General features: G+C 38.2%; 1 protein-coding gene and 1 long non-coding RNA gene across 4 annotated transcripts in view; one reads left to right on the top strand and one right to left on the bottom strand.

Annotated features, from left to right (window-relative positions):
• Window positions 1–407: 407 nt before the first annotated feature.
• On the bottom strand, window positions 408–1,427 carry LOC127548760 (uncharacterized). Its single transcript, XR_007950466.1, has 2 exons — window positions 1,340–1,427; window positions 408–944 (listed from the first exon to the last, which is right to left on the bottom strand). It is a non-coding gene; the product is annotated as an uncharacterized LOC127548760 (long non-coding RNA).
• The window catches only part of DPYSL5 (dihydropyrimidinase like 5), a 106,986-nt gene continuing 81,329 nt past the window's right edge, over window positions 1,400–27,056 (top strand). The window contains exon 1 of one of the 3 annotated variants that reach the window (XM_051976316.1): window positions 1,400–1,521. Coding sequence is in view for 2 of the 3 variants with exons in the window: in XM_051976317.1 (XP_051832277.1) it covers window positions 1,627–1,664 (38 nt within the window). In the remaining variant the exon portion in view is untranslated. Of the gene's footprint in view, window positions 1,522–1,556; window positions 1,665–27,056 lie in introns of those variants that run through there. The other 2 variants (XM_051976317.1, XM_051976315.1) reach the window with 2 other exon arrangements.

Here is a 27,056-nt window from a genome sequence, read left to right as displayed (position 1 = left end):
CTTTCAGGAACTTTGGGTGTGGGACTTGCTCCCCACCCCCACCTCCCAACCCCGCTCTTCTTTGTTTTTGTTGTTTTAAATTCTTTGTTACAAAAAATAACTCTCTGGACCAGGAAGGGATATGTTTAAAAAGGAAAGTGATGTTCAAGCAAAAAGCTATCACTATTTGAATTTTTAGAAAGAAAAGCTCTGGATTCGGAGAACTGTGTTTTAATGTAAGAGAAGCCATTCAGTAATAGACATAGATAACAAATTTAAGATTGACATCCTCAGTAATATATACTATGAAATGTTAAGTTAACTCCGGGGCTGGAGTGTGATGGAGTCGCGCCCCTGCCCCTCCCCCATAACCAAGAATCGATTTTTTTTCCTTTTCTGTCAGTTAAAGAAAAATAAATGTACACATGTTTAACACACTCAAGTCTTTATTTTGTGTTGTCAATTACCCATTCTAGTGGACAGCAACCCAGGGGGCGCCATTTTCAAACTTAAACTGCCCAGAAAGCGTTGATAAATTAATGTTTCTTAGGGATCAGAGGACCGCGTCAGATTTCTACTTTGTGTGAATGGTAGTAGACACAGATTGTATGTGCGCTCCACCTGATCTACTAAAATCCTGAAAACTGCCCTCTAGAAAGAGGAAAGGGCCCTGAAAACAGAGGAAACTAGACTGGAGGGAAGCCCCGGGGAGTTCAGCTTCTCCAGGATCTGGGACTGAGCAGCCAGGAGAGCCCCCACGCAGCATGACCATAGCTCGTTGGTGCTATTGTTTCGACTTCCACTGGGGCTCTCTGCTGACTCCGGAGCGGGAGCAGGGGTGGGAGGGTACACCGTGGGCCTCCTTTGGGGTCCCCGCCCCTCTTTTCTTCCCGAAGTTCTCTTGGGAGATCCGCCTTCCCGGGCTTTGTGAAGTGTCTTCGGTCACTATGGAAACCAAAAGGGAACTAGGGAAGAGGGGCGTGGGCTGTGCTGTAGGTTCCTTCTGCGGCTCTCACTTGTCTCCTTTCCCGGCTCTGTAGCCAGGCCTGACGGGAGTCGTAGTCCTAAGCCTAGCAGCTTGAGGACTATAAGATTGGAAGAGGGATGGTCCCTATAAGCCTTCTACTCTTAAACTAGGATCCTCGTCTGCGGGGTACAGAGGGGGAGGGGAGGCGGAGCCAAGCGCTTAGTGATTGGTTAAAGCTGATCCCTCTGTGCCCTCTTCCCCGCCCCCATTCGCGGTTCCCCTCTCGCATTACTCTTTCCCCCGCCCCAGCGGCTCCTCCCTCTTCCCCCCACCCCACCCCCCGCCCCACTCGATTCCCATCCCAGAGCTCTAGGTTAGTGTGCTGGGGGTTACCGAGCGCAGTGCGCGGCCACGGCGGAGCCGGATCGCGGCGACAGCGGTAGCAGCAGCGGCAACAGCCGCCTTTCCCGCTCAGAGCATCCACGGCCCCAGCCCGGCAACGGCCCTGAAGGAGGTCACAGTTACCGGAGGACGGAGGAGGACGCAGGAGTTTGCAGCGGCAGCAGCCAGGCAAAGTGGGTGATGGCATAGTGGGCAGTGGGCTTCTCCCCAAATGACAGCAGCGGCGTCATCTGCCCCCTTATTACCTCGGCGAAGCCTTACAAAAGGGCGTGGGAGGGATGGGGAGGAAACAATCCCCGAACGCACCAGGAGGGAGGTAATTTCCCCCACCCCGATTCCTAAAGGGGGCAGAGGAGATAGGGTGGGAGTGTGCATTCCATCCCCCACCCCCCCTCCCAGCACTGCCACCACCCTCACACACACGCACTAGAGGCGGGAGACCCGAGGTCAGAGGGCCTGGTCTGGGTGACCTCTGGTCTGGGCTCCTGAGGAGGAGAGGGCTGTTGCAAGAGGAGACTGGGTGCAGCGGGAGCTGTTGTTGCGATGGGGTTCGGGGGAGGGGGGTTGGCATGGGATGAAGAGGAGCAGTTTGTGTTGAGATGCTGATGGGGGGTTGCTGCAAGCAGAGGGGTTCAGGCCGGGGGTGGGGGGCTCGGGCCTGGAGATGCATGAATCCCACTCTGGTCCCTTCCAGCCTCTTCGAGGTCTCCGGTTGCACGCTCCCTCCACCCCCGCAGCCTCTGTGTCCCTCGGCCCGATTGTGGCCCCAAGACTCGGGATTTCAGCGGCGGACTGAGCGCTATTCTTTTCCAACCTAGTCCCCGCGCTGCGTCGGGGAGAGGGCGCGGCACTACCGCATGCCTCCGCCACCTGCCCAGAGCCACAAAGAGACCACTCGCCACCGCTAGCTCTAGGGGCAAGGAAGCTGCCTGCACGTATTATTCAGCTCTCCGAGTCTTTCGGGCAATGTATTCTGAAAAAGGAGAAAGCTCCACCTTGCAAGCTTTGGGGAGCGAGATGGGATAGATCCTTTGGGGCTGGGCTCTTGAAGAAGCTGGAAGGGCGGGGTGGGGGGAATAGAGGAGGGGGTTGTTGTTCAGAGAGAACAGGAGCTTGGATTTCAGGAGAGAGAAGGGTGGAGGCAGGATATTGGGTGGGGTGGGTAATGCTATGGGGTTTCTGGGGAAGAAAAAGAGCTCTGAAAGTGGGAGTTCGATGAAATACTTGATACACAAAACCAAGGCTGTGTGGGTATGCATAATCTGGAGGCTGGGAAGAAGTCTCTGAGCAGGGCATGATTGTAGGTTGGTTGGTGTAAGGGAGATAGATGCCGGGGACTAGAGAAAGGTAAGATTAAAATCTGAGCCAGATGGAGCATTGTTTCAAAGCTTAAGACTGGGGGAGGGAGATCAGCCACACATTTAGGGAACCCCAACGGATCCCCAGTCCACCCACCTTTTCCTCGTGGAAGCTCGGAGGCTGTCACAACAGCAGACCTGCCTGAGAATGGCCTAAGAATGTTTTTGTTTTTCCAATTTGTAAAATGTGGAAACAAGTGCTGAAATCTTTCAGATAATCATGTGTAGAAGAGGATACCCCTCTTTTCCGCCCATCTCACGCCCTGGGAAAAGGGTTCTAATTCTACCTTCCTGTTGAAATGAACATTTTACTTAAGATATCTGGTGAATATTTTGCTTAGGGTCCTGCCGGTGTCATGCAAACCTTGTTTTCTTCTCCCATCGGACACATTGTTGAATCCTGTCTGGTGTGGTGAATTTGCGCTGCTCCAGCCTGCCTGAATTTACAGACCTCGGCTACTTGCGCTGTCCCCACCCGCCTAGTGCTTCTGTCTGTGGACAATTTACCTTGCTCTGTGGCGAGGTCGACATCAGGCGTTCTAGTCGTAGCCGCGTCTCTCTTCTTCGGGAGCCCCTTCTGTACCAACCCCTAGTGCAAAAATGAAATACTCTTGCGGTGGCTTTCGCTTAAAAGACGGGGCTTTGTCTCCCGAGCAGTCTGGCACGACTGGTTGCATGTGCGTGTGTAAAAGGGAAGTCGTCATGGTCGGGGATGCTTCTAGTGAAATTTGGAGCAAAGCTGCTGTAAAAATCATGCCGGGGGTAGAGCTGATTCTCATTTCTTAGTGGTATAACGGGGAAGAGGGATGGGCTCGGATCGGCTGCCAAATGACCACACCCAGTCTGTCGGTTCCGATCTCACGTATTGTCTCCCGACCTAAATTAGGACATCGATGGCCTGGATCGGGGAAAAGATTTTTTTTTTTTTTCCGATGGAAGCATAAGATAATCAGGAATTTGGCAGAGTTCTCTATTCTTTCCTGTTAGTTCGATCCACAGATATCGATGTTGTCAGAGCTGCAATTGAAATTCATGTCTCGGTTATAACTTGATACATAGAATCATGGAGATAAGGGCCTTAGCGAGACGCTTTAGTCCAAGCTGCTCATTTTATTAATGAAGCAGCAATTGAGGCCCAGAGAGTTACACAAGTAGCGAGTGACAAAGCTAGGTTTTGAACCCGTGTCTTTTGACTGTGAATCCCCCTGACACCACATGTGCCTTGTCTGACAACCAGTGTTTTGGGCTTGTTTGTTTGAGAAAGATGTTTAGCTAATTAATAACAAAGTTAGAGATGATGCTTATTTAAAATCAACAAACAAGCCTCCATTAAGCATCTATTATGTGCCAAACACTGTGAAGGGATTGGCATTTTTTAAAATAAGTGAAAAGCAGTTTGGTGCCAAGCTACCTTTAAGAGAATAACAGCTGAACCGGAGCTGTGATAGAGATAAATAATGTGATGATTTAATCATGCTCCAAAAGAAAACACTAATTAGTTTTAAGTTTGGCCTTCCATTAACTAATGAGATTTTCCTCTCTCTTCTCCCAAGCATTTACTCAGAGTATGAATTTCCCTTTTAATTTTTAAAATACCAAATCTAACAAATAACAAATTTCCTCATATAGTAAAACAGAAATAAGATTGTGCATGAAGTTCAGGTCTCTGTTGTGCACAGCTACCTTTTGTTAAAAAAAAAAAAAGTGTATATTAAATACAACCTGTAGCTTTTAATGCTGTTTTGTTTGTGCTGTTTACTGTCCTTCCTTCTGTTCTCTTGTTTTCATTTTGAAAGATGATATCTCACTGACCTTATTTTAAGTACAAATTCTCTAAAATTCTGATGTGTTTACCATATTATAATGAAGAAACACCTATTTTTTGACAGAAAATACTTATTGGGTGTGTTACTCCATAAAGCAGGTAGGAATTTTTTTGAGTTTGTGGATATGAATCATTTTTTAAGTAATTAAAAATACTCAATTTGACTTTTAATCTCCCAAATTCAGAATTCACTATGAATATTGTTCATCTAAGTTCACTATGAATATTGTTAGCCATCTAATTTTATTTTTAACCAAATAAAATTTGTAAGAAGGGGACAGCCAGAATAACATTTTAAATACACAGTAAACCATAGGGCAAAATTTGTGGGAAGCTAATAGGAGATCCAATAAAAGCAACAAACCCAAACTCTTGACATTGAAATTTCTTTATCTTATTTTATAAAAATGGATAGGTTTTTCGGCTATTACGTGGAGGCTTGTTACAAAGAATTTGTTTTTTAGAATGGAATCATTTTTGTAATCTGCATGACTTTGTAGAGATTTTTAAAACTGCTTTTAATTCTTCCACTATTTTGGTATCACAAACCATCTCCCTGAGTCTCAAATTTGATGCACCTTGAGAAGTGATTGAAGGAATTCAATTAAAGATATTTAGTCTGGAGGAAAGGAGACCTGGGGGAGAGAGGAGAAAGAGAGGAAGAAACATGGGAGGGTGTTCTAACTGCCTGCAAGTATTTGAAGAACTGTTATGTGGAAGGACTTTGAATTGGTTTTCTTGACACCAGAGAGCTGAAATAGGAGTCATGTGTAGAAATTTCAAAGAGCTATATTTAGGCTTATTATAAGGAGAAAAACTTTTTAATAATTATTGATGCCCAAAGTATAGTGAACAACCTTGGAAATTAGAGATCTTCAAGATCTGGTTTTTTGCCCATTTGTCAGATCATTTCCCATTATGAGATTATTGATTCTTCTCTCTATGGTAGCAGGGTTAATGGTGGTAAGGTAGATGAAATGATCTTATCCAGACCACGCTAGCATGTAGGCAAAGTATAGGGAGTAGCAATTCCCTTCCAGCCAGTCCCCATTATGCATGAATGTGGCTGTTTTGGTCTGCTGCATCTCTAGCCAACCTTGGATGTTCATGACCCAAAAAATGAGGAATAAAGGTATACAGAGCAGAGCAATTATGTTCCATTGGTGGTATTCTTAGCTTTTCCTGCACATGTACACATCTTGTCAGGGAGCAATGGGTAGAAGAATCCTTATGCCATCTATTGGCATAACTCTTGCAAATGGCTACCTCACATTCTCCTTTGCTGGATTCCAGTTTCTTAACTCTTGTTTAGATTTTTCTAAAAGGAAAGAGATTGAGTCCATATTCTAAAGGTATTTATTAGGAAATCAAGAAAATAGATTCACATTTATATTTATTGAATTAATTGGAAAAGCAGAATTCTACATTATAAAGAACAATGGATTTAAAGTTGGAACCTCAAATTCTATTTCTGTTATTTAGTACCTTGTGAACTTGGTCAAATCTCTTCATTGGTTTGGTTATATGTTTTCTTATCTATACAATTGGTTGGATTGATGTCCAAGATACTTTCTAGCTCTAAATTCTTGATGTAATATATATTTGTATGATATATATGCATATATATACAAATATATACATATATATGTATGTATGTATATATATACATATATATATATATATATTTTTTTTTGTATGGAGTGGCAACAAGATATTATGAGAGAGTGTTCAATGTGGCTGCAGAAAGACCTGGGCTTTGTGATTCTGAGCAAGAAATATAATCTTGATTCAGGCAATTACCTTGAATTTAGTTTCTAAGTCATAAATGGGTTGCAATTTGTATTGGTGAAGAGAGTTCTCACACCATGAAGTTCTATAATGATAAAATCACTGATGGTCTATCCGAATAAAACTATGTACTAAGTTCAATGTTAGCTGCATCAGTGTTTAAGAACCAGTTCATATTGGTGCTCAAGAGCCTGATTTATTAAATTTTTAGTAGGAGCATTTCAGAAATTTGTCAATAATGCTACAAACCAGGACTTAATCTATTGTTTTGTCTGATAAAGTAATGGAGTAAGGTTGAAAATATGCCCACCTCAACAAATCATTAAACATTTACAAGCATTCTCTGGCTAGATTTCTTTCTTGCTGCTTGTGCATTCTATTAGAAATGGGATAATATCTGGAAAGTGCTTTATAAAAGCTAGCTGCTATTATTATTAATAAAGCCATTCATGCTATGTTGAAAGTTCACTTAATATTAAAAGAGTATTTTGATCAGGTTACATTTGTGAGTTGGGCTTATGGTACCTCTAAGAGTCCTTAACTGGAATTCTTATGCAAACTCTGCATTTTAGTCTGCCAAGTTATGGGTTTCAAGATCATATCCACATAGGCCAAGGAACAAAACAATACAAATCGCTAGGGAAATAGTTTAACTGGCTATTTTGGAGCTAAGTACTTCCAAGTCTTCCTGAGGCTGAGGTACCACCTGGCTATACTTGCAGACGTGACGCTATGGTAGAGACCCATCCATTAGCCTTATTGGATGGAATACTACAGCCTCTATGGAGAGGGGAGCCTCCAGAAGGGCATTTATGTTTTTGTCCCTGGCACATAATAGGTGTGGACTCATTTGATTGGTGAGGAGCCTGGGTGGGGATCCTCCATCTATTGAATTGCATATTTAAATGTTGAGAGTGATGGACTAATATTAAGGATGAAGTACATTTTTGGATTTGGTCAATAAGGGGATTTGTTTGGCCTGAACAGTACTTATCTAGTAAAAAGGTGGGTTTGGGGATTTTTTGAGGGAATTTTGGTCTTTAGTTTTTTTGGAGGGTGTAAGTGGGAAAAGGAACAGGAGATGTGGGAAGAGAAAAACAAATTCTTGATAACTGAAAAAAAAAACTTTTAATGTTTGAGAGAAGTAAAAAAAAATCAATCTTTATCAACCCAGGAGCAGCAGAATGTATGTGATAAGCGTTCTGAGTTGCAAATCTATTTGCTTTATAATTTGGTATATTAGTAAATTGAGATAAAGAGGAGAGAATGTAAGTAGGGGCTTGGTGTGAAGTTTTAGCAAAAATCCATAGATTCTGAGAACTGCAAGCTCAAGAGATTTCAGAGGTCTGTCTTCCAGCCTAGCCTTTGCTTGTGCAGAAAAACACCTTTCATAAAACATCATGGTAGACAAAGATCCCAGAGAACTCCAAAAAAAGAGACTTGTCACCAGTCTCCCAAGGCAAAGAGCTAGTACCTGACAGTTAAACAGTGATTATATAGGGCCCTCTAGACCTGGGATTCTGAGACCTCGGACTATTTAGATGCATGTATCTGGTCCAGGGTATGGGCTAAAAAAGGAAACAAAGGAAAATCAAAATTTGGAAACAAAAGAAATTAAAAAGACACTGTCATCATAAATAGTTGCTGAAATGTTTTCTTAGCTCCAGAAGCTACCTGTTCCTTCCCAGATGCCCTTCCGCAAAAACCTTAAAGAGCCAACTAAAACTGGCACAGTTGGTTTGGCTTAGGGCATTTTTCAGGTGAGTTCAATGTTGAGTCCATGCCATGCTTGTTTAGGGATTTCCCCCAAGTCTATTGCACCTGTAGCAAACTCAGGAGTGTGCATACCAATTTTAACACACACGTATAATTACATTCCATTCACAATTCCTGAGTACCTCATGAGGCAGATCTGATACCTAACAGCTACAATGGTTAAGAAAATGCTCATGTAATTGTGGAAATATATAAAGAAGAATTGTACTCGTTTAACATAGATTAGATTACTTGACATCTAGGGGAGGAGCAGAGGAGAAGGGAGGGAGAAAAAAATTTTTGGAACACAAGATTTTGCAAGAATGAATGTTGAAAACTAACTATGCATGTGTTTTGAAAATTAAAAGCTTTAAAAAAAAGAAATTGCTTATGATTGTTTCTTGGTAATTTCCTCACAGGGCTTCTGACCCTCCAAAGCCAAGGAAAATAAGCTTAATATGCATGATATTAAAATGCATTAATGCATATTTGCTATCATGAAGAATATAGATTCACTTTGGAATTTGCTTTCAACTTGCCTCCTGGATATTATTTTGGTGCTACTCAAGCACACTGGGGGTAAAGGGGTTATTTCCTCCTTTTGGGCACCTATCCATGTTTTTCCCCCCCAGGAAATTCTGGGTTCATCATATCTCACAGTGGATTTTTATTCAGAACATTTTTTGCATCCTCTTCTGTTGCTTGCTTTTTGATGATTTCTCTTATGAGCACTCCAACCAGACTTGGAAAGGAAAAAGACAATAAAATGAAATATTACTGGTTATTTTGCTATGTCGTACTGTTTGACAAATAGTTTTAGTGTCAAAGGTTAAAATTATCATCCCAGATTAAATTTTGGGAATGTATCACCCTTATTGTCTTGATTTAGGAAGCATTGTTCCTGGAGGAAAGAACACTGTCTCTGAAAACAAAAGCTGCAAATTTCAAATCCCATCTCTGATAGTTATGACTCTGGGTAAATTATTTAACCTCCTTGTGCCTCAGTTTCCTCAAATGTAAAATGAGAAGGTTGGTTAGGTGGCCTCTAAAGTCTTTACTAGATCTAAATCTCTGATTCTGTGAGTCCATAATCTATAATTCTCCTGTACTCTCTAAAACTAATTATTAAATTAATTAAAATTAAAAATTACTAAAATTAAATTAAAAATTAAAAATACCTAATACTTTTTGTTGTTTAGTTGTCTCCAATTCTTTGTGACCCATTGGGCTTTTCTTGGCAAAGATACTGGAGGAGTTTGCCACTTCCTTCTCTAGCTCATTTTACAGAGAGGAAAGTGGTTTAAGTGATTTGCCCAGGATCACACAGCTAGTAAGTTTCTGAAATTGGATTTGAACTTCAGATTCCAGGGCCAGTATTCAATCTGCTTTGCCACCTAGCTGTGCCCCTTTTTTGGCTGTGTTTTGTTTTTGTTTATATGGAGGCAATGTGGAAACACTGGCAAATCTCTTAAATCTCTCAGTACCTCCAGCAGTTCTTTAAATTACTGAGTTGTTGTTAATGTACATCTGTGGAGGAAGTTCCCATACATGGAAGTATGGAAGTTCCCATACTTACAGTGAATAAATCAATATTTTGTACACCACCCCTCTCCAAATTTCTTTGGTAATTTTAAGAAAATTGCCTCCTTTCATCTAATTCCAGATAGAATGGGCTCTTTCCTCTTTTTTCCCTGTAATTAATTTTTTGGGATTTTTTTTCCAACTTTACACCTGAAGCCTTGAGAGGGAGGGAGAGAGAGATCTGTGTTATAATTAGTATCCTCACAAATATAGGTAGACCAGAACATAAGGAGAAGTTTAAGGTTGTAAACATCATCACTGGATACTCTTTATGTAAACCAGCAATACAAGGAACATTAACTGGTTCTGGGGTCAGAAGACCTACATTCAAATCCTGTCTTTGACATTTAATACTTTTGTAACTCTAAACAGTTCACTTAACCTCACAGGATATCATTTTCCTCATCTAGAAAGAATGTTCAACTAGCTGGCCTATGATGTCATTTCCAGCTCTAATCTATGGATCAGCTAATAAGAAATAATATACATGTAGATTTCTTTTTTTTCTTTTTAAATTTAGGACATAATTGAATAGATGTCATAGGTCAGAGAAAAAACTATTGAACTTTCCAAGATTTGGAAAGCAATTTTTTCTGATTGAATCTGTCCATATTTATGCTTTTTGTGTATGTTCTGGGACACATCAAACTTGTTTTTGTCATTTGAGATTTAGTAACTAAGTATCTATAAGAGATTGGCAACAGAAGAATAATTAGTTTAAACGTGTAATTCAGTAGGGATAAAAGTCTATAAAATGAGTCCCATGGAACCAAATTTGATTGTAATTTTTTTCAAGTAAAAAAAAAGTTGAAGTCTTGGTATTATTATGAGGAAAAATTGATAATTATGTAGTAAATAAGACAAAAATAAAGAGGGATGCTTTGCTCTAAAAAAATTCTTGTGGAGATAGAAGTTTCAAATTCTGTGGTATAGTAGATAGAACACTGGACTGAGTCAGAAAGACTGAGATTCGTGTCCTGCCTTAGTACTAGAGCTAGGTGATCCTAAGCAGGTCACTTAACTCTTGTAATCTCAATTTCTTCATCTGTAAAATAAAGGATTGAACAAGACTCTTGAGGTCATCCTTAGCTCTAAATCAATGATTTTATGGCCTGAATTCAAATCTTCTGACATTTACTAGCTATGTGATCCTGTGGCAAATCAACCTTGCTGAGTGAGACACACTCAGTTTTCTCATCTGCAAAAGTGGAGGTAGAAAACTAGCACCTGACTTACCAGATTGTTGTAAGAAAGAGATGAAGTCATATGGAATGTGCTGAGCAAGATTTAGGTGCTATATAAATGTAAATTACTATTACTATCAGAGTATTTAGTATTTTAGTAGAAAATTCATCAGAACTCCCATTTATAGCATAAAATTAGCTGGATTTCATTCCTAGCCTTTTTTTTTAAAGTTGACTGACTCAGCCACAAAATACTTTCTCTCATAATTCCCTATCCCATGTTACTCAGTTTTTTATGTCATCTCAATTCCTCAATCTAAACATCCATATAACATGAACCTTCTAATCAAATATATTTGAATTTCATTCTAGCCTCTAACATAAGAGTACAAAAATAGTTTTTCCATTCCTCAGTTAACCCTTATTAGAACTGGTTGGCAGCAATGAGGAAGACCCCTGAAAGCAAAAGCAATAATAATGATGGTAATAGCTTGGTATTTATATAGAATTTTTGAGGTAGCAAAGCACTTTGTACTTTTTATTGTTGCATTGGATGCAGATAATTGCCCATCTTGCTTTTTCTAAGTAGAAAGCTTATGGTGATGTAGTAGAAAGAACACTGTATTTGGATTCATATATAAATAGTAGCTCTACAATTTGCAGCCTGTGTGACTTTGGGGCAAGTCTCATCAATTTATGAAATTTATTTTCTTCAACTTTATAGTAAGAGTTTAGAGGTGATGGATCTCTAAGATGCAGTGGTGATTATATAACTAGCTTTCTGGGGGGGAAATGTGTGCTTGGTGCAGTTTTTAAGTTTCATATAGATGTTAACATTTTCTCCATCACTTAAGTTTGGACGATCAAAAAAAATCAATAAATCAAATCCTAATTTGTATGTTTGTATATTTCCAAGATGTAGATGCTTAAATGGAAAATTTAACTAATGGCTTTCATGAGCCCATTTGAGCTTACTCTAGTATACCCTTCCCACTATGAGCCTTGGGGAGTCTGAGGTGATTTGTATACATTATACAACTTCTAAGTGACAGAGCTCAGACTCAAACCTAGGACTTCTGACAATAAGGGTAACATTATTTTCATTCTGCTTAAGCTTCTCTATTCCCTCAAGCATCTGTTCATTTCCCCTCCTTTTTTCTTTTTAACTTGATTTGTCTGGATCACAGAGGTAGTACGTGTCTTAGACCACTTTTAAACTCAAGTGCTCCTGACTTTAGGTCTGGTTCTCTATCCACCATACCCTGCCCTCAGTCACCCATTCTTGAAAGACTTTGGAAGAACATCAGAAAGTAATATTTCCTATTCTTTATTCACTGCTATTAGAATGACATGCTGTGATAATTGTGGAAGTATGTATAGAAGAATTGCACGTGTTTAACATATTGGATTGCTTGTCATCTAGGGGAGGGAATGGGAGAAAAGAGGAAAAAAATTTGGAACACAAGGTTTTGTAAAGGTGAATGTTGAAAATTACCTATGTATATGTTTTGAAAATTAAAAGCTTTAATAAAAAAAGATTTACCAAAAAATGACGTATGCTGGTCACCATTCAAAGTATCTTTTGCCTCTGAGAACTTGATTACACTGACTTAATAAGGGATCATCTAGGCCATTTGGACCTAGAATGGCACTCCTCATTCTTCAAGTCATCAGTTATCCTTGGATCATTCACGGTGATGATTTTATTATTATTGTTACCTTAGGGTGACAGTAACTGTGATTTCATTGATACACACACACACACACACACACACACACACACACACACACACATAATTTATATTCTTGTGGAGCCTGGGTCACATAGCCAATTTTTAACAGAAACAAGACTGATATCTAGGTTTTCCAGACACTGAGGCTTGCCTTTCTCTTAACCACACCACACTACCTCTACTAAATGTTATTTCCAAGATTCTTTCTCCGGTATCAAACAGAAAAAAAGAATATTTGTATTTGTGTTCAATTGTGGTAAAATATAATGAATAAAAATATTCTGACTTTCTCCATTTAAATATTAGTTTTTTAAATGTGCTTCTCAGGTTTAACCCTAATGTATATTCAAGGTTTTTAGATGATGTTTTCTGGCTCTTTCTTGGGTAGCATTCTGGATAGAAGACAACCTGAATTCAAATCCTACTTCAGAGCTGGTTAGGTTTGAAACTTTGGCCAAACCATTTGTTCTTTCCCAGCTTCAGTTTCCTCAAATGTAAAATGAGGAGAATAAATAGTACCTAACTCACAAGGATGTGATTAATGCAAATGAGTTAAAAAGTTAAAGTGCTTTGCAAATCTTAAAATGCTATAAAAGTACTAGCTATTACAAAGATGATGGACCTTAATCATGTAAAATATAGCATGGAATCCTCCCCATCCTAGCTTGTTGCACATAGTATCTTGCATTGTAGTAGCTACTCAATAAATACTTGTTGAATTAATAATTGGGGAATGTTTTTAAATTTGTATATAGTATCATTTTTCTGTTGCTCAGACCTTTGATTCTCTTTTTAAAATTAAAACAAATTAAATCCAACTTTGGTTTAATAAAGACTGAATGTTATTGGGGAAGGGCAGGGAGGAGAATGTCTGTGTTTTCAATCAAGCATTGTGACTGGGTTTTTTTTTCCTTCCATCCACCCTTTTTCACCAGAAAGTTTCCTGTGACTGTCACTGCCTTGACTTCTCATGAATGTTTGTTTCATAAACATTCTCTGTGCACCAAGAGACAATCCCACTATCTTTGTGTTCACCTCAGTTTCCATTTCCAAACAGCCTCTTTGTTTAATTTCAGACCCTCTATGGGTTTGCTCCAGCCTTTTAAATCTTGACTCTCTGTACTCCCTCCCATTGTCTGCTACAGGCCTTTTCTTTGTCTCTCTGCATGGTGAAAGGCACACTGTTGATGCTGAAGCCTCCTCCCTTATTGCTCCATTTGTGTCGTATTCTTCCATCATTGATCTGAGCTAGGTCTTTCAGGTTTAAAATCCCTTTGGAAGCTTGAAATTTTCCATCCTATTTCCTTTTCTCTCTTATTTCAGTGCCTCTTTAAAGTCTCTTCAGATTTATTCAAATTAGTTTGCTATTTTTGACAAGTAGATCTAAAAGGCTGTTAAGAACATGGATGTAGAAGTATGCAATATGGTGCTTACATGACTATTTTCTAGGTCCCTAAAGACTAAATTATACTTGCTAGGGATTGATCAGATTGCTTTCAACCCATTTAATGCCTTAACAAAAAGTGTTCATTTAAGCTGTTTCTATATGCGCCCACATAGCCTATCAGTTCAGTGAAAACAATTGTCAAGTTAGTTGTTGAGTACTGGAGTTAACAAAACAACTGATTGGTTGACTGAAAATGTCCAGTTCTCAATGGATTGTTCTGCCTTCTGCCTCTTGCTAGGGCTCTTTGTTTTGAGAGAAAAGAAAATAGGAGGCATTGTAATTCCTGGTACATGAGGCAGAAGATCATTCTGTCGACCTCCTGGTAGCCTTAGGAAAGATTGGCAAGTGATTTTCATTCTGTAAACTATTTTGTGTTTCCTTTTGACAGACAGAATGGCAGTTTTGAGTTTTAATTATATTCTTTGGCTTACACATTTCCCAATTTTAAAAAGTGTCCATTTAAAATAACAAAATCAAACTTCTTTATCTTGGAGATATGATTACAAAATGAGAATCAACATGATGTGTGACCACCAGTAGGCCACTAACCTCTCAGTGGCCCAAGTGATTCTAGATAAGATTATAAATTATATATAACTACGGCTTATAAAGTAGCTGCCAAGATTGAAAATTTTATCTTTGCATTCCTGGTGCTAGAAATAATGAATTCTTGGTTCGTTGGTTGAGAGAACTTCTCTAGCTTGAATTCCCACACTAATGAAGTCATAGATGTCGACCCCCAAAAATATATATCAATTTGTAGTCGGTTAACATTTAGTAAGTATGTACTATTTACCAGACACTCTGCTAAATTCTTTTGTACTTTTGACATAGACTTACAAGTTTACAGTTGCTTTGGAACTATTAATAACATTTCTTCCATGTATGATTTTGTTTTCAAAGAAAGGAATAATTTCTGAGTTTGTAGGCATTGTTTCTTCTTTCACTAATTGTTGTTTTTGTTCAGATTTCAAAAAAGGTATGAAACTTTAGGAAAATGGAAAGAACTGACTGCAATCTAATATTACCCTCCCTACTCCAATGCAGAAAGTCAGTAATGAATCTCTGCCAGTGTTTGGCTCATCTGTTCAAAAGCATGATGGCATTTTTAATCACTTCCTTTCCAATACTATTTCTAGTCTAATAAATATAAAAGTAATGACACTTTCTTTAGGACTTAGTTCAGATTTTCTTTTGTCCATCTTCCTCCTATTAATCACTGATCTTCTGAGTGACTGAGAACTGGCACCCTATGGATACAGGGTGTGGAGGGGAGGGGAGAAAGGGGGAAAGAGAATCCTCCTTTGTCCTTCCTTCCACATTCTCCTCTTCTCTGGGTTTTTGCTTGGATGGGGCCAGGATTAGCTGATTTACTCTTTAAGAGCATTGTCCCTGGCTCTACATAGCAGTTTAGATTAAAGGCTCCTGGAGTCAGCCTGTTGGCTTTTTTGTTTGTTTTTATCAATTTTCTGAAAAGCCAGAGAGGCAAGGAGGAAAATCAGGAAGGGAGATGTACCAAGGGATTTACTTCAAGTACTTAGTGAACTCAGAACTAGCCAATGTAGCTCATATGTCCACATAGACTGCTTCTGGTATATTGTACACAGCCCTGGCTCTGGGTTCCTCCTGCACCCCACAATCAAGTCTTTGTATTTCTCTGACCAGGTTGTAGGCTCAAACAGTTTCATCCTGTGGGAGTTGTATCTCTGATAGAGAGAACAAGGGGCCATAGAAGCATAGGGTTAGAGTTGAAAGAGATCCTAGAAATCATCTCATGTAGTACCATTTCCTTATTTTATAGATGAGGAAACCAAAGGCCAGAAGTTAAGTGATTTGATCAATCTTGATTCTCCCACTTATTACCTGTGTGATCTTGGCAAGTCCCTTACAGGTCACTTAGTTTCTGCTGGCCCTAGTGTCCTCATCTACATAATGAGAAGGCTCATTGGATGACCTGTAAGGTCCTTTCCAACAATAAATTGACTCTCCAGCCCTGTACTTTGTGCCCATCCTGGTCCAGATACAAATATTACTGGTATTACCTGCTTTAATGGTTATTGGGAGGAAAGTGCTTTGAAAACCTTAAAGTTAGATAGAAATATGAGCCCTGATATCATGAAGATGATGATTGAGGATGGTGCAATCCTTAGCCTTCATCTCTAAGCTTCCACCTTCTATATCTAACATCACCTTTTGTCAATTACTTTGTCAGAAAGGCAAAGAAACAACTTTGGAGTTAAGTCCTTACTGTATCCAATTTGATTTTGTAGATGTGCATTAAGTGCCTTCAATGTGCAAAATATTATGGTAGACCCATTAGATGACATAGAGATGAGTAAGAAACCCTCCCTCACTTTTTAGGGCATCCTCATGTACAATGAGAAGCTTATAATGTACCAAAGGAGATAAGATTATACCCATTTTTAGCAAGCTCCAGTGGCTAAGGGAGGATAATGCAAACTCTTTTTCTGGCCACTGAAACCTCTTCAGAATCCAGTTCCAGTTTATCTTTCCTTTTCTTCTTTAAAAAAATTCAGAGACCATCTTAAAATCTTAACTGAAACCTAAAATAAAAATCCTTTCTGCAGTGTTTCTGACAAGCAGTCAATCCAGCCTCTTTGAAGAACTATAGTGATGGAGTACCTGCTTCCTCCTCAAGCAGAACATTCTATTTTCAGATAACTCTAATCATGAGAAATGTTTTTCTTATATCCAGGCAAACCCTATCTTAAGCTTCCATCTATTGCTTCTAGTTTTGCCCGATAGGCACTAAGCAGAAAAAATTTAATTCATCAGGAAAGACAATGGGGAAAATGTTAGATTTATAATCAGAGGACAAAACAGATTAAATTCTGGTTGTACTACTTATATTACCTTTTTGGTTTTAAGAAGATCACTTAATTTCTGAGTCCTAATTTCCTCATTTATAAAATAAAAGGAATGATTTAAATGGCCTCTCAAGTCTCTTCCAGTCCTTAAATCTATGATCATAGAATCTCTTTTCTATAAGCTATCATGTCTTCCTAAGTCACTTTGGGACTGAGTATCCCCTGTTGGATCTTGAATCCCTTAAACATCATGGCGACCCTCTTCTGAACATTATCTAGTTTGTTAGTTGCAGATTAAAGTTATACATTAATATAATAATGGAGAATGTGATGTGAGATACTGAGAGCACAAGTGGAAGACTTCAGCTATACTAAGAGAGATACTTCTTCCCTTGTGAGAGGAAATAAAGAGGAGAAAATGTAAGTGAAATTACAAAAATTAGTTGTGAAGTAGAATGAGATTTCACAGTAGAGAGCCTCTTCTCTCATTGACATAAATCCCCTTATTAAATAAGTAGGCCACTGAATACTGCCTTGTTAGTAGCTTTAGAATGGGACAACTGAGTATATCCAGAAAGACAGTTTTTTTTTTAAACTTTCACTCTTTTTCAATTAATAAGTATTTTTTTTCACTCTCCCAACTGTTTCCCTTTATCTCAGAGATCTATCCTTTCCTCATTCAAACACAGAATAATGCTACTTTTATTTTATTATTTAAAGCATTCATATGTCTTCTTTAAAAAGTGGTATGAATCAAGTCGAATTATAACAGACTTTTAGGAATAAAAATTCTCCCCATAAGTTTTATTATCAGGAATGTGGATTTAGGCAAAAGGAGGGTTAGAACACTCATTTGGTGAAAAGAGGAAAAGAAGAGTTAAATGTGCTTTTCCTTCCTTTATTCCCTTCCCAGTACAGTATCTGAAGTGAATCAGAAATGTGCTTATGGGTGAGGACACTGAGTTTGGTTCTTTGAGAAATACAAAGCAATGTTACACAATGTAACAAAAGACAGCCAACATTATTTTTATTGCTTGGATGAATCCATTTTTACTGCTATACTCTTCACTAAGTACAGATATTAATACATCAATCCCTTCTTATATAATTCTTGTCTGTATCTTTCTATAAATCTCTTCCACCCCAATCCAGAAAATCAACCATATATGCTGATGTCCCTCTTCTGGCTCCGGATGTCAGCATAATCTTTGGCTTGTCTGTGTCCTTGCTGTCCATTGCTTTGCTAAGTTATTGGCCCAACTCCTTTTTCTGATTATATACTTTCTGGATGATATCCCTTATGCCACTTCTCATATTTCAAGCCCCCTTTGGTAATATGCTGCAATATATTTAAATACTCCATTATCTTAAAATGTCCTTTGAGACCCATGTAATTTTGTTTCTTCAGAAAGCTTGGTGGGTGATTATTCATAATCACATAGGATCACTTGGAAACATATTCATGTTTTTTAAAAAAAGATGGATTTTGGTAATAGAAAGAAATGAGATAATTGGAAGTACTTTCAATTTCCCAAATATGATTCAGCCCTTCCTCCTCCTAACCCCATTTCCATCCTTGCTCCACCTTCTTATCTTTCTACAGTGCCCTTAGAAGCTATATTTACTGATGGACTAATTCAGTGGATTGCCAATCCAATTGCCTGTCACAATTTAAATGATATTAATTTTTCATCCGCTTGGTTTTTCCTGTATGGATGACTAAGAGATATCTCTTTAGAGTAATCATGGATTAAATTGAGGAGACTTGATAATATTATAGGGCTTGAAGAAATTAATGAAATGACCCATTTATGAGAATAATATCTGATAAACTTTACCTTAGAGAATACTCTTCCATTTGAACTTTAAGACATCTTTCATTACACCTTCCATACGCATAGTTCTGTTAAAAATATTTACACAGGACTTCAAGGTTATAAAAAACTTTTGAGTGCTATATAAATACTATCATTATCATTATTATTGCTCATTGAGAAAAATTATCTCTGTATATGTCAAGGAATATTATATAATATATTACTTCCTAGTAAGGTTTGTCCATCCTACCCCATTCCTTCTGCCCTGGTAGATGATTGAGTTGATAGTATTATTTTTCTCACTCACTTAAATAATTAATTATAAACAGAGCTGACAGTATTTTTGATGTTGTTTCTAGGTTTTGAGCATTTGTCAAGCTAGTGGAGCCCTAAAATATCAAAGGATGATGCCGTCTTTTCACCCAAACTATTCTCAATTTTCCCATAACTGCCAATGACCATATAGTCTCCTAGACTCAAAACTTTGGCATCATTTTCAATTTCTCTCTCTCTTTTGCCAAACCTTTTACCTCCTGTCACATCTCATATCCAGTAAACCATCATGTCCTGCCAATTCTTGGTCTATAGTGTCCTGTAGCTCTTAATTTTTTTTCTACTTCCACAGCCAAATGTTGTTGTAGTCCCTTATCACATCATACCTGGATTACAGTAGCTGGCTACTAGTTGGTCTCCTTGCCTCCAGTTAAACAATTAATAAGCACTTATCAAGCACCTACTACTGGTCAGACACTGGGGATATATATATACAAAAATGTAGTAATCCTTTACCTTGTCTTTTACACATAGAACCTCTAATCATCTTCAGGTAATATAATCAAGTTTTAACCCTACTTTAGAAACTAAAATAGGTGCCAAGCATCTCTCTCTATAAAATATAAATTCCTTAATTTGACCCTTAAATCCTATTTACCATTCAATCTATTCCATCTTATCAAACTCTTTTTCAACTCAGCTCAGTAACCTTTTATTAAGTACTTACTATACACAAAACACTGGGGATACAATGATGATAAAATAGCCCCTGCCCTCAAAAAGATTGTATTTTACTGGCCAGGTCAGGTAGGAATAATATTTATGCAATGAGTTTGGATCACAACATGGCATTTTCACTCTTTTCATTGTTGTTTGCTTGCATTTTGTTTTCTTTCTCTTTTTTTCCCTTTTTGATCTGATTATTCATGTGCAGCAAGATAATTGTGGAAATACGTACAGAAGAATTGTACCTGTTTAATATATATATATATATATATATATATATATATATATATATATATATATATATATATATATATATATATATATATAGGATTACCTGCTGTCTAGGGGTGGGGGAGGGGGGAAAGGGAGGAGAAAATTTGGAACACAAGATTTTGCAAGGGTGAAAGTTGAAAATTATCAATGCATATGTTTTGAAAATAAAAGGCCTTAATTAATAAAAAAAAAAGATAAGGAGAGAATGTATTTTAGACAAAATAGCTTATTTTTCTCTTTCTTGATCTTACTTGCTGTTTTATCTCTACTCAAACCAATCTGTTTGCCATCGTCAACACCAGCTTGCTCATTGCATACGCCAGTCTCCCTATCAAGAATGATTTTCCCATGCCTATCTATCAATCTGTGCTTTTGACACTTTCAAAATCCAGCTTGAAATATATTTCCTTTGGGAAGTCTTAGCTAAATAATACCAACCATCTACTTCTAATACCATCAGCTCTTGTAGTATATTAATTTGCACTTTTAATATATTGTGGCAAGTTTTCTTGAGTTGTTCAATCTTTGTACATCTTGCTTCTCCGTATCTCCTCCCCTCAACAAAAGTCTCCTTCTGATGGGTGCCTCGTCATGATGTGGAGGTCAGAAGCCTAGCTGAGAAGATTGCAAGATCTAGCAGATTTGACCAAACCGAGAAGACTTTAAGCATGGCCCCAGCAGTGGACAGGATATCAGCCAGCTGAGTCTATTTAAGTTTGGCAAAGGCAGCCACAAAGGCATAAATCAGAAGCTTGATCTCAAGTGATGAATTTTTCAGCCATAGCAACTCTGGAAGTAGTGTATCAAATTACAGAGGGATATGATCATTGGTAGAAGGAATGACCACCTGAAAACCTTTGTATCCTTGTATCTCAGGAAGAAAGACTACCTGTCAATCAACAAGTTTGAATTGCTAGATGCTAGTACCAGCCCTGTTCCTTTTAAGCATTTTTCTGTGTCTGGTGGTGTTCGGTTCACAAAAGAACTCCTGAAAGTCTATTGTCCAGTGTATAAGGGCACCTAGGTGGCACAGTGGATAAAGTAGTGAGCCTAGAATAAGGAAAACTCCTCTTTCTGAGTTCAAATCTGCCCTCAGACCCTTCCTAAGTGTGTGACCCCTGAGCAAATCGTTTAATCCTGTTTACCTTTAGTTCTCTTCTCTAAAATGAGCTAGAGAGGGAAATGGCAAATCTTGCCAGTACCCTTGTCAAGAAAACACCAAACGAATCATGAAGAGTCAGACACAACTGAAAAATGACAATGTCATAATTTGGGGGGTAAGTGAGGGGGGAAAGAGGTCTGTGATTTCATTGGTAGGGAATTTCCAGTGAGAAAACTCCCTATATACCATTGCAGGTGGCCATTGCTTTGTGATTTACAGTCCTCTACCAATTTTCCCTCCCTCTACCAATACAGATAGTCACTGCATTGTGATTTACAGTCCTGATTTCTTATGACACTGAGAGGTCTTAGCGAAATGCAATATTATTGAGAAATCTAAGTCTTATGTAAGCAGTCTCTTTTGGAAGGGAGAGAAGCAGGTTTTAAGTAAGATATCAAGAACCTGAAAGTCATTTAAGTGGTAGATTCATGAGCTACTCTAAGTCTGAGTTCAAGGCTTTCATTTTGAGTTCTTGGCAATTTTTTATGATATAAGAGAAAAAGAAACTGGAATAGCTCACAGATTATTACTGTGCGTAAAATAAGGAAATGGGACAGTTTGCCCAAAGGCACAATCTTATCTTAATTTTTTTTATAAAGTAGATTTTTGTTTGCATATTATCTGAATTTCTGTGCCCATCATTTCCCCTCCCATTCCAGAGAGCCATTCTTTATAATAAAAAAAAAAGGAAAAAAAAACAATTCAGAAAACTGATGAATTTGCTGAAAAAAAATTTAATGTTGTATGCAGTGTTTCATACCCATGAACCTCCATTTCTGCAAAGGAGTTGTGGGAGAAATATTACCTCATATCTGTTTTTTGGGACCAAGATTATTATTTTTATTTGTGGTTCATTTTTGATTGCTTTGTGGTGATTGATCTTTCTATTTTGAGTATTGTAGTAATTGTGTATATTGTGTGATTGACTTTGCTTACATCACTTTGCATCAGTTTGTTTTCCCCATGCTTCTTAAAATTCATCATTTCATTTGACCTAATAATCCATGTACTACTATACTTAGCCATTTTTTCAGTCCAAGAACATCTATTCTGATTCCAGTTCTTTGCTGCCACAAAATATGCTGCTATAAATTATGTTATGTATAGGAACTTTCTTTGTCTTAGATCAGTTTTTTGAAGACAGAAAAAAAATTTCATAGCCTCCTAAAAAGAAATGGGATTTCATTTCACCCTTTCTAAGAAATGAACATAAGCTTTAACATTTTAAAAATAGGAAAAAATTCTCCCTTTTCCTTACCGTCTGTGTGATGTTAGAAAATTGCTTTACTTCTTCAGAACTCAGTTTTCTTATCTGTAAAATGAGGGAGATCAGAGCAAATGATCTCTAAGCTCCTTTCTAGGACTAGCCCTCAGATCTTCTCACTCAGTTTTTTCCTCAAAAAAAAAAAAAAGTATCTTAAACTGACTTAATGGGAGATCTGAGATCATTGATGCTTTTCTCATCGGGGCCCTTTTCCTCATGCCCCCCCTTTTTTTTAAGTAATAGGCAAAACCACAGACTCAGAAGAGTGTTCCTCACTCTTTTTACCTTTTGTTGAAAGGCTCCTAATTCTACTTCATTTTTTGGCTCTTCCAAGTGCTTGGGTCCAATCTGTTGGCCTGATGGAATCAGGTTGTTGGGGAGCAGCTGTAATCTCTTTTAAAGATCTTAAGCAATTACTTATAAGGGTCAAAGACAGCTGGTATGACGTAGACCAAAAAGGGCAGGGCAAAGGAATATGCCTGAGGTCCAGCTGTTGTGGAAGGATTTGGGGATGGTATACATGTCATCGAGAGCCCTGGAATTCTCTAGGGAAATTCTCACTGAAGATGTATGAGAGATTCTTGCTTTTTAATATGTACACGTCCTATTTTTTGCCTTTCTTCAAAGACTCTTGAGAATCAGTGTAGCAGAGCTAATACAAATTTTGAAAAATACATTTTTTAAGGAAAAGACATGACTTAATTCCTCTCTCACCCAAGCTGGAAAGTACAGGGGCTACTTGTGGACCCAATTTCACCACTAATTAATGGGAGCTTTGACCAAGATCTGATCCACTTCTGACTCTGACCCCCAAACACTTTTCTTCTCCACAGAGCAGTCAGTGGTTTCTTGTCTCAGCCAACTCCAGCGCCAACCACATTAAAGTTAAATTTGATCAACATAGCCCACTGCAAACTCGCAGCTCAAAAAAGCCTCTAGTCTTGGATTCCGCAATTAGCTGGAATCATAGATGTGTATCACTATGTCTGGCTATATGTATACTTTTGCTTTTTTTTATTAAAGCTTTTTATTCACAAAACATCCATGGGTAATTTTTCCAACATTGACCCCTGCATAACCCTCTGCTGCAAATTTTCCCCTTCTCCCCATCCTCTCCCCCACCCGGCAGACAGTCATATACATGCCAAACATGCCAAAATTGGATGCGTACGTCAAATAATTATTTGAAATGTTTTTTGTTTTAAAAATATCAAAATAAATATTTACCCAAAAAATGACTTCCCAATTTCTAAGCTATAAAGCAAGGAAATAGAAATCTTAAGTCTAAGCAATTTTTCTTTTGCTTATTTATATCATAATTATTTTACTTTGATTTATATCATAATTATTTTACTTTGATATTCTGTTACCTGTGGTCTCTTTTCTCCCCTTTGTTGGCTTTTGAAAATATCAATCTATTCACCTACTACTTCCCTTCCAGCTTGGGGCGTTTTTTTATTCTTTTTTTCCTAGTAAATTCATTCATTTTTAATACACATTGCTTTATGAATCGTGCTGGGAGAAAAAAATCAGAGCAAAAAGGAAAAACCATGGGAGAGAGAAAAAAACAAAAATGAAGTGAACATAGCATGTGATTTACATTCACTCTCCTTAGTTCTTTTTTCTGGATGCAGATTGTGTTTTCTATCCAAAGTCTATTGGGATTGCTCTGGATCACTGAACCACTGAGAAGAACCACGTCTTTCATAGTTCATCACTGCACATTCTTGCTGTTATTGTGTACAATATATTCCTGGTTCTGCTTGTTTTGCTCAGCATCAATTCATGTAAATCTTTCCAGGCCTTTTAAAAATTATTTTGTTTCTCATTTTGTAATAAAGCAATAATATTCCATTACCTTCATATACCACAACTTGTTCAGCCATTCCCCAGTTGATGGGCATCTACTCATTTTCCAGTTCTTTGCTACCACAAAAAGAGCTGCTACAAACATTTTTGTATATAAAGGTCCTCTTCATTTTTTTAATTAAAAAAATAAAACCCTCAAATACATAGCAGCAAGTCTGCAAAACAAATTCTCACACTTGCCATGTCCAAAATGTATGTTTCTTTATGGATTTTAATATCAGCACCTTATCTATTGGTGGGGAGGAAGCTATTCTCTTATTTCAGTCTTGCACTTCTCATCACCATTATGAATTCCTCTCAGAGAGCTAACAATTAATTAGTAATCTTCCAAAATACCAGAGCAACAGCATTGGCTTTGATCATCTACAAGATCATCAACCATTTGGTCCTCTTATACATTTAGGGCTCCCCAATCCTAAAGCACCCATCCTTCATTTGACCCTACTTTCTCTTTCAGCTACCGTTTGATTGTTCTCTTTTTGAATGAATAGTCACCTACACTTCTATTTTCTCAGTGCTTGATACCCATTGTCTACATTGTGAAGCTTGGTCTTTGCTCTCACCTTGGGGAGGGACTCTCGGTTTCCTTTGTCTGAGACAATGTTCCCTCTGAATTACAGCCATAGAGATGCAGTGACAGGTAGACCTATAAAGAAATTTTTTTCAGGGAAAATATGATGTTTGTACTTATTGATGCCATCAGAGGTAGCAGGCTAGAGGATAAATCACTCCGACTTAGTATGACAATTCTTTTATATTCTTAAAGAGGATGTCATTGAAGGCAGTTCCAGCAGGAAGTGTAGAGGGGAATTCTACATTATAGGAATGAAGATGGGTAGCAAATGTAGCAGTAGGAATAAATCACAGCAGTCAATTATAATTAGCATTTATTAAGCTCCGGCTAGGCACTAAGTTATGGATATTCAGTTGTGTATACTCTTTCATGACTCCATTTGGGATTTTCTTGGCAAAGATACTGGGGTGATTTGCCTTTTCCTTCTCCAACTCATTTGTCAGAGGAGAAAACTGAAGCAAACAGGGTTAAATGATTTGCCTAGGCTCATAGATCTTATATAAATATCTGAGGCCAGATTTAAACTTAGGAAGAGGAGTCTTTCCAATTCCAGATCCCAGCACACTATCCACTGGGCTATTTGCTGCTTAGGCACTAAAGTATACAGATGCAAAGTCCTTGAGGGCATTTTTGATCTTGCATTTTTCTATTATGGGGAATGCTGCGAGATGGGGCAGCTCTATCAATTCTATCACAAAGAAGCTGTATCAACTGGGGAATTAGAAAAGAGTTCTGGAGGAATCCTATGAATTGATCCTTGAATAGAATAATGGGTTCTAAAAGATAGAGAAGGAAAAAGAATTCCAGGAGTGCAGGAAAACCTGCACAAAGACATGAAGATGAGATGTCATGTCATTTGCAAGAAACCACAGTTTGGCAGGAGCATGGAATGCCTGAGGGGAACCAATATATAACCAGCCTGGGAAGATGAGCTGGAACCAAACTCTGGAACACTTTGAGTGCTATTTTATCTGAAAGAACTAAAATTTGTTGAGCATGGGGGTGAAGTGATCTAATCTGTCTTTTGGGAATGTCAATGGAAGACCACCATTTACCACATATTGATGACATCCTTCCAACAAATAAGATAATCCAATCCTTCCAAAAATGTAGGCCTTCTGGTACTGAAATTTGAGTCTAGTGTATTGAGTTCCCTTTGGCTGTATGACCTAAGAGTGGTCAATTAGCATAGTAGATGTTCCATTTCTTTGTATATTTGGGATTGGAAATAGAGCATTTATTTATTTATTCATTCATTCATCCATTCATCTGCACTTATTGTGCCTGTACTATATAAGACTTTTTATGTTAGGGACTATGTGAGGCAGTTTTATAGTTAAAAATTGGTTACGGATAATGTAGCTTCATTTGTATATAGCATCTATATGAACTGCAGATTTAAAATTTTGTCTGGTAGAAGGAAAGGATAAAGGCTAGAAAATGCATACTCAGATTATACAGGAAATCCAGCAATTTCCTATTTGCTAGATTATAAACTAAACTCTCATGCAAAATACCCGTTCTGATGTCTCAGCCAGGTGATCTATTTCTTCCCCATCTCTGGTTAGTGTTCTGTCACTATTACCTGTAGGGGCTGAAACTCCAAAAGGTGACAATTGAGCACTTAAGGCTAATAACCTATTTGATGTGAGACAATGACTCTATTAACATATATTTGGATAAATGGTTTTTCTCACAGTTGGTGCTTGCTGAATGTTTGATGTTAAGATAATGATAGGCAAGGGACAGTGGAGGGAGGGAGGCCAGGACTAGGAGGAGAGAGAGTGGTGACTCTGGACTCCAGACTCGAGGATTCTGCTTTCCTGCCTCTTTCACTTCTCCTTCTAAAGACCAGGACTTTTAATTCATTCTGACTCTGGCTGACCCCGAGGCCTCCAGGGAGCTAGCCTGTACTTTAAACAGGGAAGAGAGTTTTTTTTCCTAGGCCAAATCCCAGGACTTAGATTTTTTTTTTTTTACTCTCCTTTCTGTTTTGGTGGTGTTTTTCCCCAGCCCTTCTATGGCAGAAAATCACACTGTTAGAGATAGAAAAGGAGGACAAAAAGGATCCCTGAGAGGGATGGGAATTAGTAGAAGTTCCAAAAGCATATTTTATCAGTTTACCATTTTATCTAGCTCTCTGGAGAGTTAAATAAACAACAACAGTAGCACCTTACCTTTATCTCTTGTTCTAAGGTTTACAAAGCACTTTCCTCACCACAAACTAGTGAGGCAGATGGTGTGAATTTGA

This window comes from Antechinus flavipes, chromosome 2, assembly GCF_016432865.1.
Source record: "Antechinus flavipes isolate AdamAnt ecotype Samford, QLD, Australia chromosome 2, AdamAnt_v2, whole genome shotgun sequence".
In the NCBI taxonomy this organism is placed as follows: Eukaryota; Metazoa; Chordata; class Mammalia; order Dasyuromorphia; family Dasyuridae; genus Antechinus; species Antechinus flavipes.
This window is presented reverse-complemented; position numbering and strand designations above follow the sequence as displayed.